Source organism: Struthio camelus, chromosome 3 (assembly GCF_040807025.1).
Source record: "Struthio camelus isolate bStrCam1 chromosome 3, bStrCam1.hap1, whole genome shotgun sequence".
NCBI classification, from domain to species: domain Eukaryota; kingdom Metazoa; phylum Chordata; class Aves; order Struthioniformes; family Struthionidae; genus Struthio; species Struthio camelus.
In genome coordinates, this window is record NC_090944.1 from 102,846,916 (window position 1) to 102,863,673 (window position 16,758).

Genomic DNA, 16,758 nt, shown 5'->3' on the forward strand with positions numbered 1-16,758 from the left:
GGTCAGTAGTTGTCAAAACAAAGTAAATAGACTCACTGTAAACTTCTTATTTTGACTGTAATAACCTGAAGATTAATGCTTGGAAAAAAAATGTTTTTCTTGACAGCATCTGTAACTAGCTTTCTGTCAGTCCTGGCATGGTATCCTAACACCTTACTCCGGACATGGTGCCTTGTGCTTCACAGCCTAACTCTCATGACAAACATGCAGCTTAATGGTAAGTTGTGGATTTTTTTGTGTTGCCAGTTTTTATGATGTATAAATGAGTGTTCATTCCCATCCCAGAGACTACTAGAACTTTGTCAGATAAGTACTTTGTTGGCTCTCCATAACTTCAGGCTTTTGAGAGTGGGCTTCTTGAATTACTCGTACCACAGAAGCTGAAACCTTAGTGGTAAAAGAAAAGGCCCTTACGAATAGGTTAGCAATGTCTTCTAAACACAGGAATTTTAGAAGGAATCACTGGGCATTAGCTTTGTATTTGGGGAGCAGGTAGCAGAGAGCGATGATTAAGGCTGTGAGAAAGAGATTCATATCCTTCTGAGGCAGTAGAAATATTTCTTATACGTATCCAGGGCACTAGTCGCTGCTTATGGAAAGCTATAAGAAGATAGGTCCCTAAAAGCTAAATCTTTTCAGAAAGAAATAAAGCCCTTTCGTTTATCTTCCCTATGCACGCTAAATTATCTTGCATGCTGCATATGGCAGCTTAATAGTGTGCAACTAATCTCCCTTTGTGAATGATACTTTGTCACAAGTCAGATAGATATTAAAGGATGCAATTTCTAAATGACAAGTTTTAGCTTCTAAATGGTTTACTGTCATGGGGCAGCTTTCATGAGGAACGCTTTTGTGGCAGTATCCCCAAGGCATTCTAAAGAAGATATCAAGCGGTAAAGAGAACTTTGGAGACTGGAATCTTTGAAAGCCTATCTATCAGACCAAGTCAAAGCTCTCTTAAATATTGTTGTCACACCAAGTGTGTGACTGAATGCACTAATTACACAAGGAAGAAACCCAGAGGCACCTGAAGATGGTAGTTTTCCGAAGTAATTTGCCCGCCTGTCATGGCAGTTCTTCTCAACAGTTTTCCTCAAAGCTGCTTCTGAATTTTTTTTCATATTCGCTGTTGGAAATCATTGTCCGGGGATGCACTTTTTGCAAGTCTTCACTTTTCATCCCTTTTCTGTTATGTTATTTAGAGATCAGTCTCAGGAAAATTGAGCTGCAGATAAATTAATAGAATTTATTGCTATTCACGAATAGGGATCTTTATGCTATTCTTGGTATTTGAGGTCTGGTAGGATAAGGTCTGATTTTTGGGGGCAGGGGGATAATAAGGCTTGTATTTAGCATGTGTATGTGTGTTTTCAAGACTCCACACTGTAACTGTAGAAAAGCAGTTCTCAAATTAATGGTAGAGATGACGCTGGCCATATATGAGTCTCTTCCAAGTGGTATGAGGTGCTGTGTCAGTGTTCTGGCATTGAAAGGTACAGGCAGCTGCATGTTTGTGGGAGTTCCTTACACAGCTGCCTGAGATCAGTAAGTGATGATGGGAAGGAAAAGCTGCTCAAATGCAACTATTGTGACTCATCTCAGGTGTAGATCAGTGTGTGAATGTGGTTGTATGCTAGGATTTTTGTGTTTATAGGATTGTGAGCCCAAGACCGGGGTTGAATTGGAAAGGGTTGGAGATGCAAGCTGGCTGGAGTAAAGAAAGGGTTGAAAGGGCATCTCCTTTTATGCACACAGGTGGGCTGACACAGATGTGTACCCCATAACTGCCCCTTTTTACATACTCACAGGTAGAAGTGAGAGCCGAATAAGCTTAAGTGACCCCTTGATAACTTCTGTGCCAGAATTCCTTAGTGGCTAATTAATCAAGATAATATTATTCTGTCTCAATGGCAGAGAGTTGCCATGTCTGTCTCAATACAGAGAGTAAATGTGACAACTCAGTGTCACATTTAAGATAACAAATCATCTGTGTCTGTCCAGTTCTTGATGACTGAAGGTGGGCTCCATCAGAGCACTTCTCCAGTAATTCTTGTCTTCCGTCTGCTTTAGTTCAGAGCTGGGCCTCAAAATAATCAGTCTCTTAAACCATTAACAGGCAATGCCTCACAGGAGTTCTCATCAATTTATAATTCAAAGGCATGTTTTCCAAAAGCCAATATAGTTTATTTAAAATAAAAAAAAAAAAAAGCCAACGTAACTTATTTTCCACACAGCCAATATAGAGATAACAGTGTAAAGACAAGTTGTTATTAAGGTTGGTCACATGCAAGTTACACATCAACTTTGTTTTGGGTTGAGTTTCTGTTGTACGCCGTATAGTTCTGTGATACTTTAAGCTATGAAATGCAAATAGTTCACATAATACTACACTTTATTGATGGGTAATGGCTAGGGGTATTCTTCTGTTAACCCGCTAGGATGTCAGTTACAAGTAATTGGGAAAAGTTTAGTTAGTCTTTCTAGCAGTGTATGATTACAAAAATGAGGTTCTTTTCCCTTTAATACCCCAAAATCCAACACCAAATGTGTTCATTTGCAGACTATCTCCACTGATTTAAAAAACCAAAATACCATTTTATTCAGATGATTGCAGGTATAATAAACCTGTTCATATGCAGTCAGCCTTGTAGAATAAGCAGGAAGGCAACTCTTCTGGATATGATAATCCTAATTAGATAATCCTATTTGCTGTTTCAGAAACCGGAAGCAACTTAGTAGGTATGTAGCCAGAAATAGATGATCGCTAAACTGTTTGCGCGTTGACATTTTAGTTGTGAGAAAGCCTCACTATAGTTATTTTTCTAAAATATTGGATCAAAGCCTTCTTAGTGAACCTGCTTCTGAAATTGGCAAGATTCTTATTTAGTTGAAATTCGTTATTGTCATTTGTCAGACCATGTTCCCATCCAGTCGTTCTGTTTTCTCCACTCTTTCTTAAAAAGGGCTGTTTCATGTCTTCCATCCATTCAAGATCCAGCGTCTTGTCTTATTTGTACTTTGTGTATTCTCTTTGAACCCTCTTCTGACTTCTGAATTGTTCTACTATCAAGACTGCAGGCTCAGTCATCATTATTACATCAAGAGATCAGTAAATTCTAAGCTCTTGCCATCGACCTTCCTGTTGCAACAAAAATAAGGTAGTCCTTGAGATCTCATCCTGATTTTTATTTTCAAAGCTGTTTCTGACTTTTTTTTTTTCCCCCCAAAGCCTAGACTTCTCCATTAGTAATCAGGGTTCGTTTCTGTGTATTTTGTTTTAGTTTTATTGATTTGTTTTTTTTTAACCTGAGCATAGGGCATATTTCTTCCAGGAACTGTCCTTTATTGGGAATTTGTGAGCAACTGCCCTCTAGGGCAGGTCATTTTGTGATCAGAAGATCCTATTTCATTGTCCAAGTATGTGGCTGATAAACATTTTCAGAATGTGAGCGCTCAGGTTGTGTGATTTTCATGCTTCAGAAACGCTTACCTGAGGCCTGCTTTGCAGGGATACACTGCCCGCCCCCTCTGCCCCCCAACTCCACTCATTTCAATTCAGAACAATGATCTTCATTTGGTTTCAAGATCTAGTGACAAATTTTGGAAGGACGATTTTTAAAATCAGTTTGGTGGGCGACAACGGGAATCCTTTAATCCCATGTAAGGGAAGGTGGGTACAAGCAAATCCACAGTGATATCTGACTAAGAAAAACTTTAGAGCTACAGTTGCTCTGAAGCAAATGGCTATCATCTGTCAAGTCTTTCTGATAATGCATTTACTGGAGATCTATTCCTGTAGCAAGAACTATTCATGCTCTCCTCGCATGCCCTTTTGCATTATCTGTTCTTATGTTATCAGTCACCAGCAGCACAACAGAGCAGTATTTCAAGTATGAACATTACTCAACAGAGCAGATCATGTAGATGCATTCTTCTGAAATCTGAGTTAGTGTCAAACAAAACATACCGGACAAATAAAATGTAGAATTAAAGTGGGCTTTTACACTGCAGTTATATTTCCAGCTGTTTAAAAAAAATGCGATAAAATAGTGTAGGAGGTAATGAAGATATAATTACTCAGTTATGGTATCAACTTATCATGAAACAGTAGAAAAACTACAGAGTGTTTAAAACTAGAAGAAAATGAGCTGAAGATTGCTGTGTAGAATTTGCTAGCCCTTGATGCTGAGAGGAGATGGGGTGGGATGGTCAACTCTGGAGAAGTTCTGACGTGACATCTACCCGCATTAAGATGTGAAGTCTTCACAAAACAGCCCAATTTAATTAACTATTACAGTAAAGCCCTAACAAAGTGAAAGCAAATGAAGTAGGGAAAAGTTGGAGTTTTTAAGTAACATTGTCTTCAAAGAAACACCAAACGAACAAATTAAATGACTGAAGTTACACCCCAAACATGCCTGTTCATAAAAATGTAAGCGCAGGTCTTCTAAAAGCTGCATTTTCAGTGGAGTAAAAGAAAAAACGTACTAATAGCAGTGTTACTTATCACGCTGATGCCTGAAGACTTCATAGAGAAGGAGACTGCATTTCTGATTAATGCCTTTGATTCAAGGTCTCTGAAGAAAATGAAATACCTTCTATCTTCAAAGATTCAAGAATGCTGGAAAGTATGACAGAAATCTGACCTTTTTTCAAATAAAAAACATTTGGGGACTTTTGCATGCACACTTTCAGATAGATGTAAAATTAGATGTTCGGCGCTTTCAAACAAACTCCAGTGCCATCTAACTTGGAACTATATTCCTACTCAAAGTTTGAAGGATGCAGTTACATTGGAGCAACAAAAAATTACAGAAGTTAGTCAGGAAAAAACAGAATAAAACAGAATAATTGAAGCTTGTAAAGGCTTCAATTTTGATTAGTTATGTCAGCAAGAGCTGAGTATGTTATTAATTATAGTAGTTTGACTTAAATTTCATGATAGATTATAAACTGAGGGGAAAAAAAAACTGTAATATATTAGATCTAAGTTTACGTGCAAGAGCTGTGAGGTAGCAAATTAGTATCCTTACAGACCCAAGTATCATTTTCATCTTTAATTTGTATCATGGCATGTCAAAAAAAAAAAAAAAAGAACCCCAACAACAGCCTACATACCTAGGTTTTTTTGTTTGTTCGTTTATTTTAAGAGGGACAATTAGTGCATTATGTATATTACTTAACTAAATGTTTAGAGGTTTAGATACAGTGGAAAATAAACTTGATCAGTTCATCCAGATTGGTGTTTCACAGGCATGACTTGCAATGGAAGGCCTCTCTTATTCTGAGAAGTTCAGTCTTTCGCAGAAAATGCTATGGGATAGTTTATTACTTTTATTCAACTGCAGCTCTTGCTGTTTCATCAGTCTTAGCCATGCATAATTGTTTTTACTACTGATAATGATATATCAGTGAGAAATATATGCTCCATATAGCTGAGAGGGAAATACTTTCAACCTTAGTTTTCCACATTCAGCTAATGCAAAAAAAAAAAAAAAAAAGGTTTAGAGATTGGGAATGAAATGGCATTTGATAAGGGGAAATCTTACAGTGAATTATCTTTTTTTTCCCCTCCTCTCCTTCTGTCTTCCCATAGGGATATCTTCTCACGGCAAGTCTTTTTCCAACATTATTTCAGTGCTCTAGATGCTTTTCAATTGAGATAGAAGTAGTTAGGGTTTAATACTGGTTTTGACTGAGACTTTTCATTCCTGACTGGAGTATTACTGTTTAGTTTAAGGAAATTAATGTAGGATGTTGAAGACTCTGATAAACAAAATGACCAGGAAGTAGTTTAGGGTTTTTGTTCTTTTGCATCCTCCCTAATCAGATATCTTATCTTGATCCAGTGGATGCCGGCCAAACTCTCTTGTACCAAAGCACCATTTCCTCTTGATTTAATTTTTCAAGTAGGGGATAAAATCCAAAACAAATCACATCTTCAGTGTGTAATAACCAGAAATTGTAATTAGATAGGACAACATGATAAGAATAAGTATTTTTATGCAGTAAGTAGCTATGTTTTTCTGAAGTCGTGATTTGAGTTGATTGTATGTGCCGCTATTGAACGAGTAAGATTTCACATTTCGTAAAAACTCATTTGTTTGATCATCGAAGGATATATATTAATTCTACTTCTAGTCTCCAAGGCCCCTATCTACTAAGCTCCCTACGGGTGTAGTCAATGATGAGAAATCTGAGTGTGCAATGGACAAAAACATCTTGATTGCTTACAGGATAATAGAATCTGTGTTCTCTGTCTGCTAAAGTAACAAATGCACTTAAACCTTGATAAATTGTTGGACAAATAAAGAGAAACAGGTAAAAATGTCTGAATATATTGCTTCTACAAAATGAAACTTTATTTTCGGGAGTATTATCTTAACAAGCTTAGAAACAGAGGGAGCAGTTTCGGGGGTCTATACCTGTACCTCATGGACAAAAGTATACTCAAACTTGTAGCCATGAGTAAGCAACTTTTGGTAGCTCATCCTGCCCTGAATATGTATACAGGATGAAGTACGTATAATGGATAAATGCTATAAATGTTTTTACAATTGACACTTAAGACTAGAAATTTACTTTTCATGTGTTTATTTTTAAGCTGGTCCAAGCAGTGCCATTGGAGCTCAGGAAAGTACTGCCCAGCTATTGGTGTCAGATCCCAACCTCCTTCATGTCTTGGTGAAATTTCTTTCTGGCACTAATCCTCATGGAACAAATCAACACAGTCCACAGGTAACTCGCAATTAAAATGACAGAATAAGCCTTCATGACAGGATTTCAGTACATTTGATATGAATATGTGTTTTTCATAATGTGTTATAGCTGTAGCTTCTTTTTTCTTTATTTTAGTATTAGCTGGTTCTGATTAACAACCCCAGGGAAGATCGTGTTGGTAATCCACTATGAGTATTATACTTCATCATTAATCTTTCCTTTTTTTTCCAACTCTTCGGAGTCTTTCCCTAGGGAGAGTATATCACGTGACACATCACTGAGTGTTCCGTGTTCAGGTTTTTCAATAGCGTGCATGGAAAAGTAATAGAGTTCATTTAGCTTCCTGAAATCAGACTGGGTTAGGATAAAATTGCTAGTGAACATTTAAGTTTAAATATGTAACAAGTCCAGAATTAAAAAAAAGAAAAGAAAAAAAAAAGAAAAAAAGAAAAAGACCACAAAAATAAAGCTGTTGTATTTTCTGCCTGTTTTGTGAATTAATGTGTCAGTTACTGTTTCTCCTAGTTTCAGTTAATGGTTTGTTGCTCTTTACAGTCTTTGGGATATCTGTGACTGATGACAAAAAAAAGTTAACTTATTTATATGTAATATTTGACAGGAGTCTCCTGGAAAATAGTTAGTATTGTAAAACATTTAATTTTTGAGAAAAGCTATTAGTCTAAAACACTTGCACATGAATGTGTAGTTTGTGAAAGTCATGTGGATTCACACAGAGGTGTATTCTGTGTGTAGTGTAGAATGCATTGCTGAAAGGATAAACTGTTTTAGGCCAAGAGCTGAATTATTTGGGGGTTTTTTCCTCATGGTTAGCAATAGAAAAACATACGAAATAAACTGTTCAGAATAATTCTCCTGTGAAAACTCCATAAAATTATTCAGAAAACAAGATGCATAATACTTTAATGTTCTTAGAAAATGTTTTTTTTTCTGTTAGATAGAACTTAATATTCTTGAGGACATCTCAGTTTATTTATAAACTTATGAAAATGCCTTTCCTTCCAGGTTGGGCCAACAGCTACGCAAGCTATGCAAGAATTTCTTACTCGATTACAAGTGCATCTTTCTTCAACGTGTCCTCAGATGTTCAGTGAATTTTTATTGAAATTAATACATATACTTTCAACAGAAAGGTAAACCTTGATTTTTTTTTTTTTTTTAAATACCATCTTTGTCTTTAAAATCTGTGGGCTGTGAATCACAGCTGCAGCGATGCATACATCGCCACTTGCTGTCAAGTATTTTATGGAAGGAGTTCTCTGCTGTAGCTGCAGAGCAACCAGAGGGCTCTGGGCTTCTCCTGGCACGTGGAAACTCCCTGTGCGGCTGTCTATGCGTGCAGGACTGTGGGAAGGAGCACCAAACAGCTGATTGGACTCCAGTTGCTTCTCCAGCTGAGATAGCTTGTCTTTAACAGCTCTACTTTTTTACTGCTAGATTGATGGGTACAAGACTGTTGAGTGTCAATACATCAGCAATACACTGGACTTGTGGCAATTGCTTGGTCTGAAATATGTTATATTATCATCACATGTATACATGTTAGGTATACATCTGGTATTGATGCATTGCACATCCCCAGACAAAGGCTTCATAGAGTTAAGGATGAGATTCTTCATCCCTGCTTTCTTCCCTGCTTCCCAGCAGGTGGCACTTTGGTGTTATCTATCCTTTAATTATACAGAAAACAGTTGTAGCCCTCTCTACCCGATTTTACCGTGATAACTTGAAGTGGGTGGGTGGGCGGGCGGGCCTCGCCAGCTTACATTAATGATCAATTAATTATGCAAAAACTATAATAATTAGTACAATGAAATCATTAATTCACAGTGACTCTTACGATGCATATCTGCATGCAATAATTTACTTGAAATGAGCTTAAGAGGCTGTTGAAATGATAGCTTTTGAGATGATTAGGGGTTTTTTTGAGACAAACAAGGTGGGGCTGAAATGCCATAAAATGGAATCAAATCACCAAAGAAGGGTTTAGTTAATTATTTCTAAAACCTCAGATAGTTCTTCAGTTCCGCTATGTCTGACTGAAGCATAAGATTGATTGTAAATGAAAGCAGTATTTTATTTTAAAAACTAGTTAAACACCAAATACTTTCTTCAAGACTATATATAGAAACTAATTTGTTCTGTATTTAATGTTAAAAGTTGCAGTGAGATAGATCGGTGTCAAAGATGCAGAGAAATATTTCAAACATTAGACTCTAAAAATTAGTAGCAGTTTTATTTTAAATGTACTGACTCTAAAGGCTCATTCTGCAGTCCACCAGTAAACGTGAATTCATTCAGGAAAACAAACTTATCCCTAACAGTGGTCTTACAAATGATCAACCTATAACCACGTATCTGTGACAGTTTGAGTGGCATTCTCATGATCTTATGTATAATTACTCTTCAGACTGACCATTCTCTTCCCTTTGGCTAGGACAGAAGAAAAACCTCATCATGTTTTCTTGTTAAAAGACAAATAATCCTAATGGTATTGAAGTATTAGATGACTTCTTCCCATAGTGTTTCCCTGTAAATATGTGAAATTTTCTACCCAATTGAATAAGGCTGTATTTGAAACCTGCAGATTAATTTCAAATCTGCAGATTAGCTCTATGATTAAAGAAACAATAGATCCTAGACTTTGTCAAAGGAAACTTTCAACTTTGGAGGTACTGGCAAAGCGATAGAATGGAGAAGTCCCATAGACTGTGTAATGACCAGTGTATTAAAAAGCTGTGAATGCCTGGCCCTTGTCACAGGTCAGTATGTGCTTCAACATGCATTTCTAGAAATATCTAGATTTGTATTTGTTGAAAGTTTGTTGTGCTTTTTGAGAGTTATTCCTCAAAAACCCTCTTTTGAAGGTCAGTCAGTCAAGTAAATAGTGTAACTTGTTCATATTTAACAATTAATTATTTTATTTTTCTTCCAGGGGTGCTTTCCAGACAGGCCAGGGGCCCTTGGATGCACAAGTGAAACTCTTGGAATTTACTTTGGAACAGAATTTTGAAGTTGTATCAGTTAGCACTATTTCTGCAGTAATTGAGTCGATAACCTTCCTCGTGCATCATTACATTACGTGTTCGGACAAAGTGATGTCTCGCAGTGGCTCAGACAGCTCTGTGGGTGCTCGAGCATGTTTTGGAGGGCTTTTTGCCAATATTATCCGCCCAGGCGATGCCAAAGCCGTTTGTGGGGAAATGACAAGGGATCAGCTCATGTTTGATTTGTTAAAGCTGGTCAACATTTTAGTCCAGCTGCCACTTTCCAGTAACCGAGAATATAGTGCTCGTGCTCCAGTTGCAACCAGCACTACAGACAGCGTGTCTGATGAAGAAAAGGTTTCAGGAGGCAAAGATGGCAATGGAAACAATCCTAATACTCAAGGATCAACTGCATATGTGGCAGACTTGGTGTTAGCCAACCAACAAATAATGAGCCAGATTTTGTCTGCTCTTGGGCAGTGCAACAGCAGCGCTATGGCAATGATTATTGGTAAGTATTTTGTAAATAAAAAGGAAGACCTGTTGGGGTGGTGAGAGGCTTAAAACTTCTACAACCAGAGAAGTTGGCTGTAGACATCAAAGGAGGTGTCACAGAAGTGACGGAGAAAAAACAGGCTGGTAGAAAAGAAGCGAAAGGGTGAGAGGTATGTGAAAAAAATAACATAAGGTGGGAGATGGTAATTAAAACCAAATGCAGATGTGTTTGGCATTTGAATTTGTTGGAGCTTGCCAGAATAGCAGGATGGCTGAGGTTGGAAGGGACCTTCTGGGAGCTCCAGTCACACATGCATATGGGTGAGCTCCTCCTGCCATAAAGAAGTGAGGAGGCTGATGATACTTTGAACAGCAGAGCTGCTATGTGGCAGGCATGTACCTAGTACCCCTGAGAAATACAGCTTATCTTTAGCAGCCTGGCTTGTGAGCGGTGACAGTATACAGCTTATTTGCAGAATTTAAACTACTGGCTGAAATAATGTGAATAGCGTGGCGTGCACAAAAGTGGAAAAGCATCATGCATGCAGGATGATAGACAAAGAGACTGCGCTCCATTTGTGAGGTAATAGTTGCCAAACTGCCTGCTCTTTGTAGTGATTCTCCCTTCAAAGAAAGATCTCTGGCCTTTTCTGTGCTACTTTCTTTCAGGCAGATGTGAAACTGTTAACCGGAACTCTTACCCGAAAACAGCGCGCTTGTTCAATGAGGGCTTGCGAATGTTAGTGCTCGTGTTGACCGGTGGTTCGTTCTGGCATAAGAGCAACTGAGGAAGGAAGTAGTAATCCCCGAGGGCCACATGTGAACAGCAGGCAGAGTGTGACAGGGCTGGGTTGCGCTGCCGGAACCTTCTGGAAGTTCCTTCTGGGGCTGCTGCACCCCCCCTCCCTCCCCCCCCCCCCCAATCGGCGGTGGCATGTCACAGACACGCGGTGGTGCTGGCAGCAGCTTCTTAGGGGAAAGGGCTGGTTGTTTCGAGTATGTGCCGCTTTGGAGCGTAATTCAAATATCCTCCGCAATTTTAGTGTCCTTCTGAACCACCGGTTTCTGTCCAGGAGTTGTTTGGGGTTTTTTAAAAAGGCGATTTGGAAAGGTAGCATTGTTTCAAAATGCTGTTCACAGTATTCAAGCTGCTGGGCCAGCTGATCCCTTCAATGGGTTGTTTCTGCCAAGGCCTTTTGATACGGGTTGCTGAAACTAATTTGTATGTGTGTTTTGGAAAGGTGTAACATGGCTGCCTGTGGCTGTAGTTCCTTCATGAAAGAGAGCGTTTTAAGCTCTCCTCAGACAATTTCTCTGAACAAAACATTCCTCCAGTACTGCTGCCATGTTTATATTTGGTCCAAAATATGCTCAGTCGGTTATCAGCCTATAGTAGTAAACATGTTATGGCTAGTGCAGCATGCAGGTTTCCCGGGAAAGATCGTCTGGAGGACTTCTGCAGAAATCTACTGATACGCAGCGGTTTTGGTGTGAGAATTTAAGCCAATTGTGTTGAATTACTGCATCCGGTAAGCCAGTCGCTCAGGAACCGAGATGAGTAATTTACTTGTCCCATGAAGTCAAAACACCTGTTGGATTACCTTTCATGACTGTTTCGTTTTTTTATTTCGTTAGTTCTTATTTCATTGAGCTTTGTCTTTGACAGACTATGAAAATCACACAAATAACAGCATTGCCGTCCTACCCTTGCCTCAAAATCTTCACAGCTAACCTGCCCTTGGTGGCTTCAGCTGTATCATCCATTTCATTTAGCTTTTCCAGACTCTGCAGAGATTGAGTCTTTAATACACATTTTTTTCGTTTTTGTCTATCTCCACATATCCAGTGCTTAGCAATACTTTCTTTCTTGACAGCTTTAAGGTGATTAAAGTACTACAGCTGTCAATTCTTTTGCCAGAGTGTTTCTGTAAGAAATATTGCAAAGATCACTTAAACACACTTTTTTCAATATAACTTCAGTTGCTCTAAATGGAAGGAGATTATTCCATCCCCCTCCCCATTAATCTCAAACCACTTTTAAAAACTCTTCCAGATCCATGTCATTTTGCTTTGTAAGACAGTCATATTCACAGAGAACATCCTTCCTTAAGACGACTCTTGCTTTCTGGAGGATGGCCGCCCTCTGAGCGGTGCAAGGGGAAGGAGGAAGGAGAAATTACAACTTGACTCTCTTAACATTGAAGCTATACCTAAAATAGTCAAAGATAGTTGAAATATCCAGCATTTAGTCTGGCAGTGTTTCATCCTCATCTTCAGCAATATGTAATCTAACTTTTATGCGTTAATTTGAGTGCTGATGTCCCATCAATGAAATCTGGTACTGAAACACTGCTGAGAATGAAAGTTTAAGGAGCGGTATTTTAGATAGAAATGCATATGTTAAATGGTGGGGGTTTTTTGGCTGGACAAGTGCACTTGCATTATTCTCTGGGGAAAAAATCCTAAATACTTGTTAGTTGCCTTTGGCTAGGATTGATTTTGATCCTTGTAGCTCCTATTCTATTTCCTTTGCTAATTACTCTCATTTGTAATGTCTTATCTAAAATGGGATTTAGATTCCCTGACTTCCTGGGCCATGCCTCCTGTTTATACTGTAAAGAAGGTAGCACATACGGGGGGATGTTAATAGGAACTTACATGATCCTGAAAAATGGCGCATTTGTAAAAATCCATGTGAATATTTAACTGAAATGAAATGTATATGAACTTATTCTCTTGATGCACTGTGGGTTTTTTTTTTCCTTTAATGGTTTGTTAGGCCTCAGCTTCTGAACTTTGAACTGCTTCTGTTTTCACTAAGGTGCAAGTGGCTTACATCTCACTAAACATGAAAACTTTCATGGTGGCTTAGATGCAATATCAGTTGGAGATGGGTTGTTCACTATCCTGACAACACTTAGTAAAAAAGCAACAACGGTGCAAGTGATGCTTCAGCCAATTCTTACCTACATGGCCTGTGGGTACATGGGAAGACAGGTAAGTTCCCTTTAGTCTGTTGTGCTTCAAGATAATTATAGTCTAGTTACTGTAAACTAAAAAAAAAAAAAAACAGTGGGTTGATGCTATGTACAAAGAAATGCTAACGTTTTTCCAACCGCACCGTGCTTTGGTGCTAAAGTTAGAAAGCTGTTTTTCTGAGCCTCCTTCAGTTGCCCATGGTGGAGGGGAGGGAGAGCCTCCGTAAGGACATTCTGACATCCCTCTCAAGATTCCTGGTTTAAGGTGCGGAGATGTGTTGAAATTTTTTCCCACACTGGTTTTACTATGCTCAACTAACTGGGGAGCCCATTTATTGTATTCATATTAATGGCTCTTTTAAGTGTTCCATATTCTTACTTCCCTTCAGCTACTTATCTGCTAGTTTCGTCTTTCCCTCACCACATGACTTCTCTTATGTGGGTGTGAAGCATATGGAGCATGTTATTGCAATTTTGTGATAGAGAAATAAACTGTAGTGGGTTGTCCTCTCTGGGATTTTGTCTATTAAAAGTAAGACTTAAGACCAGTCATGCATATATTTCTGTCATATGAATTGTGTATGAAACTGTATTTCTTAACTGTTTTTCTTCTAGGGTTCTCTTGCCACTTGTCAGTTATCTGAGCCACTGCTCTGGTTCATTTTACGAGTGTTGGACACAAGTGAGGCACTGAAGGCTTTCCATGATATGGGTAAGAATGTCTCTTCCATAGGCATATGTAGCAAAATGTTTGTAGTAGATTTGATGACACTTAAAGATGGAATGCAAATATGTGTCTGGAGGATCAAATTTACTAAATATGACTTTGCTTGCTTAGAATCTATTGTATGCTTCTGAACTGTTGTTTTTTGGTTTTTTGGTTTTTTTCCCTCCATTATACACAGGTGGTGTTCAGCTCATTTGTAACAACATGGTAACAAGCACAAGAGCTATTGTTAACACTGCAAGAAGTATGGTTTCAACTATTATGAAATTCCTTGATTCTGGTCCCACCAAAGCAACAGATAGCAGTTTGAAAGCCAGAGTGCTAGCTTCTGAGCCTGATAATGCAGAAGGGATCCACAATTTTGCACCTTTGGGTAGGTAACTCTTTCTCTTGTATTAATATTCAGTGATTGTTTGAATATTTATCATGTTCTTAACAAAGTATTGTGTAAAATATCATAAAGCTAGTAAATTTTCTGAATAGAAGGGGTAGCGGTGATTCAGGAAGATGTCAGGGAAGGAAATATTCTTTGCTCAAGCCCTTCTCCACAGTTGATAAGACCCTGTTTGGAGGCGGAGGGAAAAGGAAGGGGTGATCTGCATCAGACATAGTCATTGCATCAAGGTGAGCCCCTTCCTCCTCCACTAGGTTATGGGAAACCCTGTTTCAGCCTATTCTCTGCCATAACCGCAGTAAGATTCACTGATGTCACTTAAGACACACCTGATTTGATCCAGCTTCTCGCAAAAGCGTAGCAAAGTGGGATGATGCAGAACGAGCCTGAGCTGGGTCAAACAGCAGCAGAGGCTGGAACATAGGGCTAGTATCACTGATGCTCCTCTTACACCTGCACCTTGTGCTCTGGGTGGTGTTTGCATGAATGTTTGTTAGAATTGCAGTGCTGTTATCGTGTCAATGCAATGGGTGCTACTCACTAAATTGAGTGCTTGGAAAGACAGGTATACTCAAACAACGTCCTAAGGCTGTTTTCCGTTACTAGTATCTTAATGTTCAATATTGCTGCCCCTAACCTAGCTTGAATGTATTCATCCAGTGCCTCACCCTCGAGAGGGGAGAATGAGAAGACTATGTCAAAACAAAACAAACAAACAAAAAACCTTACAAATGTTGTAGGACTGAAAAGAGAATTCCATTCAGTCCTGTCATGCAAATTTAGAAGGATTAAATAAAATGAAATTTAAAAAAAATGAAGCTTATTTGACAGAATAGCCATCTACTTTGTTGCTCACAAATTGTTTAAAAGTTGAATATGAGAATCTTGCAGATGCTTTTATTTAATTACTTTAAATTGTAATTTTTAAATTTTAAAAATTACAATTTAATTTAAATTTTAAGCAAATATTGCAGTGGTGTATTACATACCTTATCTCCCTACCTGCCAAGCTCTGCAGTTTCTGCTAAAACTGAATCTATCTTAATGTTTCACTTTCAGTCTGGAGTGTACTTTTGAAATGAAACTTGTGATTGTCCTGACTTACTATACTTTGATTCTTACCATGTAGTGTTCTGAGACACGAGCTGGATTCATTTGGGATGAGACTCTATTAAAATGCGTGCTCCAAGAATGCACCTCTTGCACTCCCGCTGCTAACGGGCACTCAGTCATGTGTACCAGGCTAGAGCTACTCACAAGTAAAACATCCTGTGTACATGTAATTTGAACAACTCAAGTCTGATCTTATTCCAGCGTGCTACTTGCTAAAGACATAGCCTACAGCTTCCTACTTGATTCTTAACTCATGTTATAAGTTTAGAAAAATAAAAAATTCCATCTCTGACCACAGCGACTATTTGGAAAAAGCTTTTCATGATAAACAAAGCTTTTTAATGAAAAACATTTGCAGACTTGGGTGATAAAGGCATTTAAGTTACTGTTCTGATATTTTAACTTTGCAAGCTTTCATTATGTAGAATTAACAGGGTTGAAGTCTAAGCATAGTGTTATGCTTGCTGGTTAGCCTTTGGGCTTTCTCAGTTTTTTTTTTTTGTTTTTTATAATTAACTCTTGATAGAAGGTTTATGATTTCAGTAGCAAATGTCCCGTAGCAAATTTTCAAGCACACAAGAATGCATGTGGATATGTAAACTGCATATGTAAAATGCAGTTTTGCAAAGAGCAACAGAAACATATCTTAATAACTGTCAGTATTATATATAGAATGTTATCAATAAACCAAACAAGACAAAATGGGGAAAAAAGTGTTTTCTAAATTCAGATTATGAATTACTTTGGGTTTTACTAGTAAGCATTAATAATTAATGCTGCTGTTTTTGAAGGTTCAATCACCTCAAGCAGTCCCACTGCCCAGCCTGCTGAAGTACTATTACAAGCTACTCCTCCACATAGAAGAGCACGATCTGCCGCGTGGTCTTACATATTCCTACCCGAGGAAGCTTGGTGTGACCTCACAATTCACCTTCCTGCAGCTGTGCTGCTGAAAGAGATTCACATTCAACCTCATCTGGCATCTCTTGCAAGTGAGTGATTTGCTAGCAGTGATGCTGATTTGAAAATTTAAGGGCTAGGATTTACAAATAGTATAAAGAACATAGTCTGAGTAACTAAAACTGACAAGTTGTTTGAAGAATGCCATTAAAATAAATTGGAAAGTTTGCTAATTCTTATTTCCTTGAGAATTGAAGGCTCTGATTTTCCTTGATTTCTTCTAGCTTACTACATGTTTTGTGGCACTAACATTAAATTTTGCAAAAAACTTCTCAAAACACTAGTGAGAAAGTGATATTGATCCAGGGGTCTTCTGACAAAATAGTTGTGTGTGGTGGCTGGAATAAGTCCTGAGAGAAACAGATT

General features: G+C 38.3%; 1 protein-coding gene across 14 annotated transcripts in view; it reads left to right on the forward strand.

Moving 5' to 3' along the window:
* The window catches only part of BIRC6 (baculoviral IAP repeat containing 6), a 200,294-nt gene that overhangs the window by 89,949 nt on the left and 93,587 nt on the right, over positions 1-16,758 (forward strand). For all 14 annotated transcript variants that reach the window (XM_068939394.1, XM_068939391.1, XM_068939399.1 and 11 more), the window contains 8 exons: positions 107-217; positions 6,605-6,738; positions 7,744-7,871; positions 9,674-10,236; positions 13,042-13,217; positions 13,814-13,910; positions 14,104-14,298; positions 16,224-16,424. In XM_068939394.1, coding sequence (XP_068795495.1) covers positions 107-217; positions 6,605-6,738; positions 7,744-7,871; positions 9,674-10,236; positions 13,042-13,217; positions 13,814-13,910; positions 14,104-14,298; positions 16,224-16,424 — 1,605 coding nt within the window. The remainder of the gene's footprint in view (positions 1-106; positions 218-6,604; positions 6,739-7,743; positions 7,872-9,673; positions 10,237-13,041; positions 13,218-13,813; positions 13,911-14,103; positions 14,299-16,223; positions 16,425-16,758) is intronic.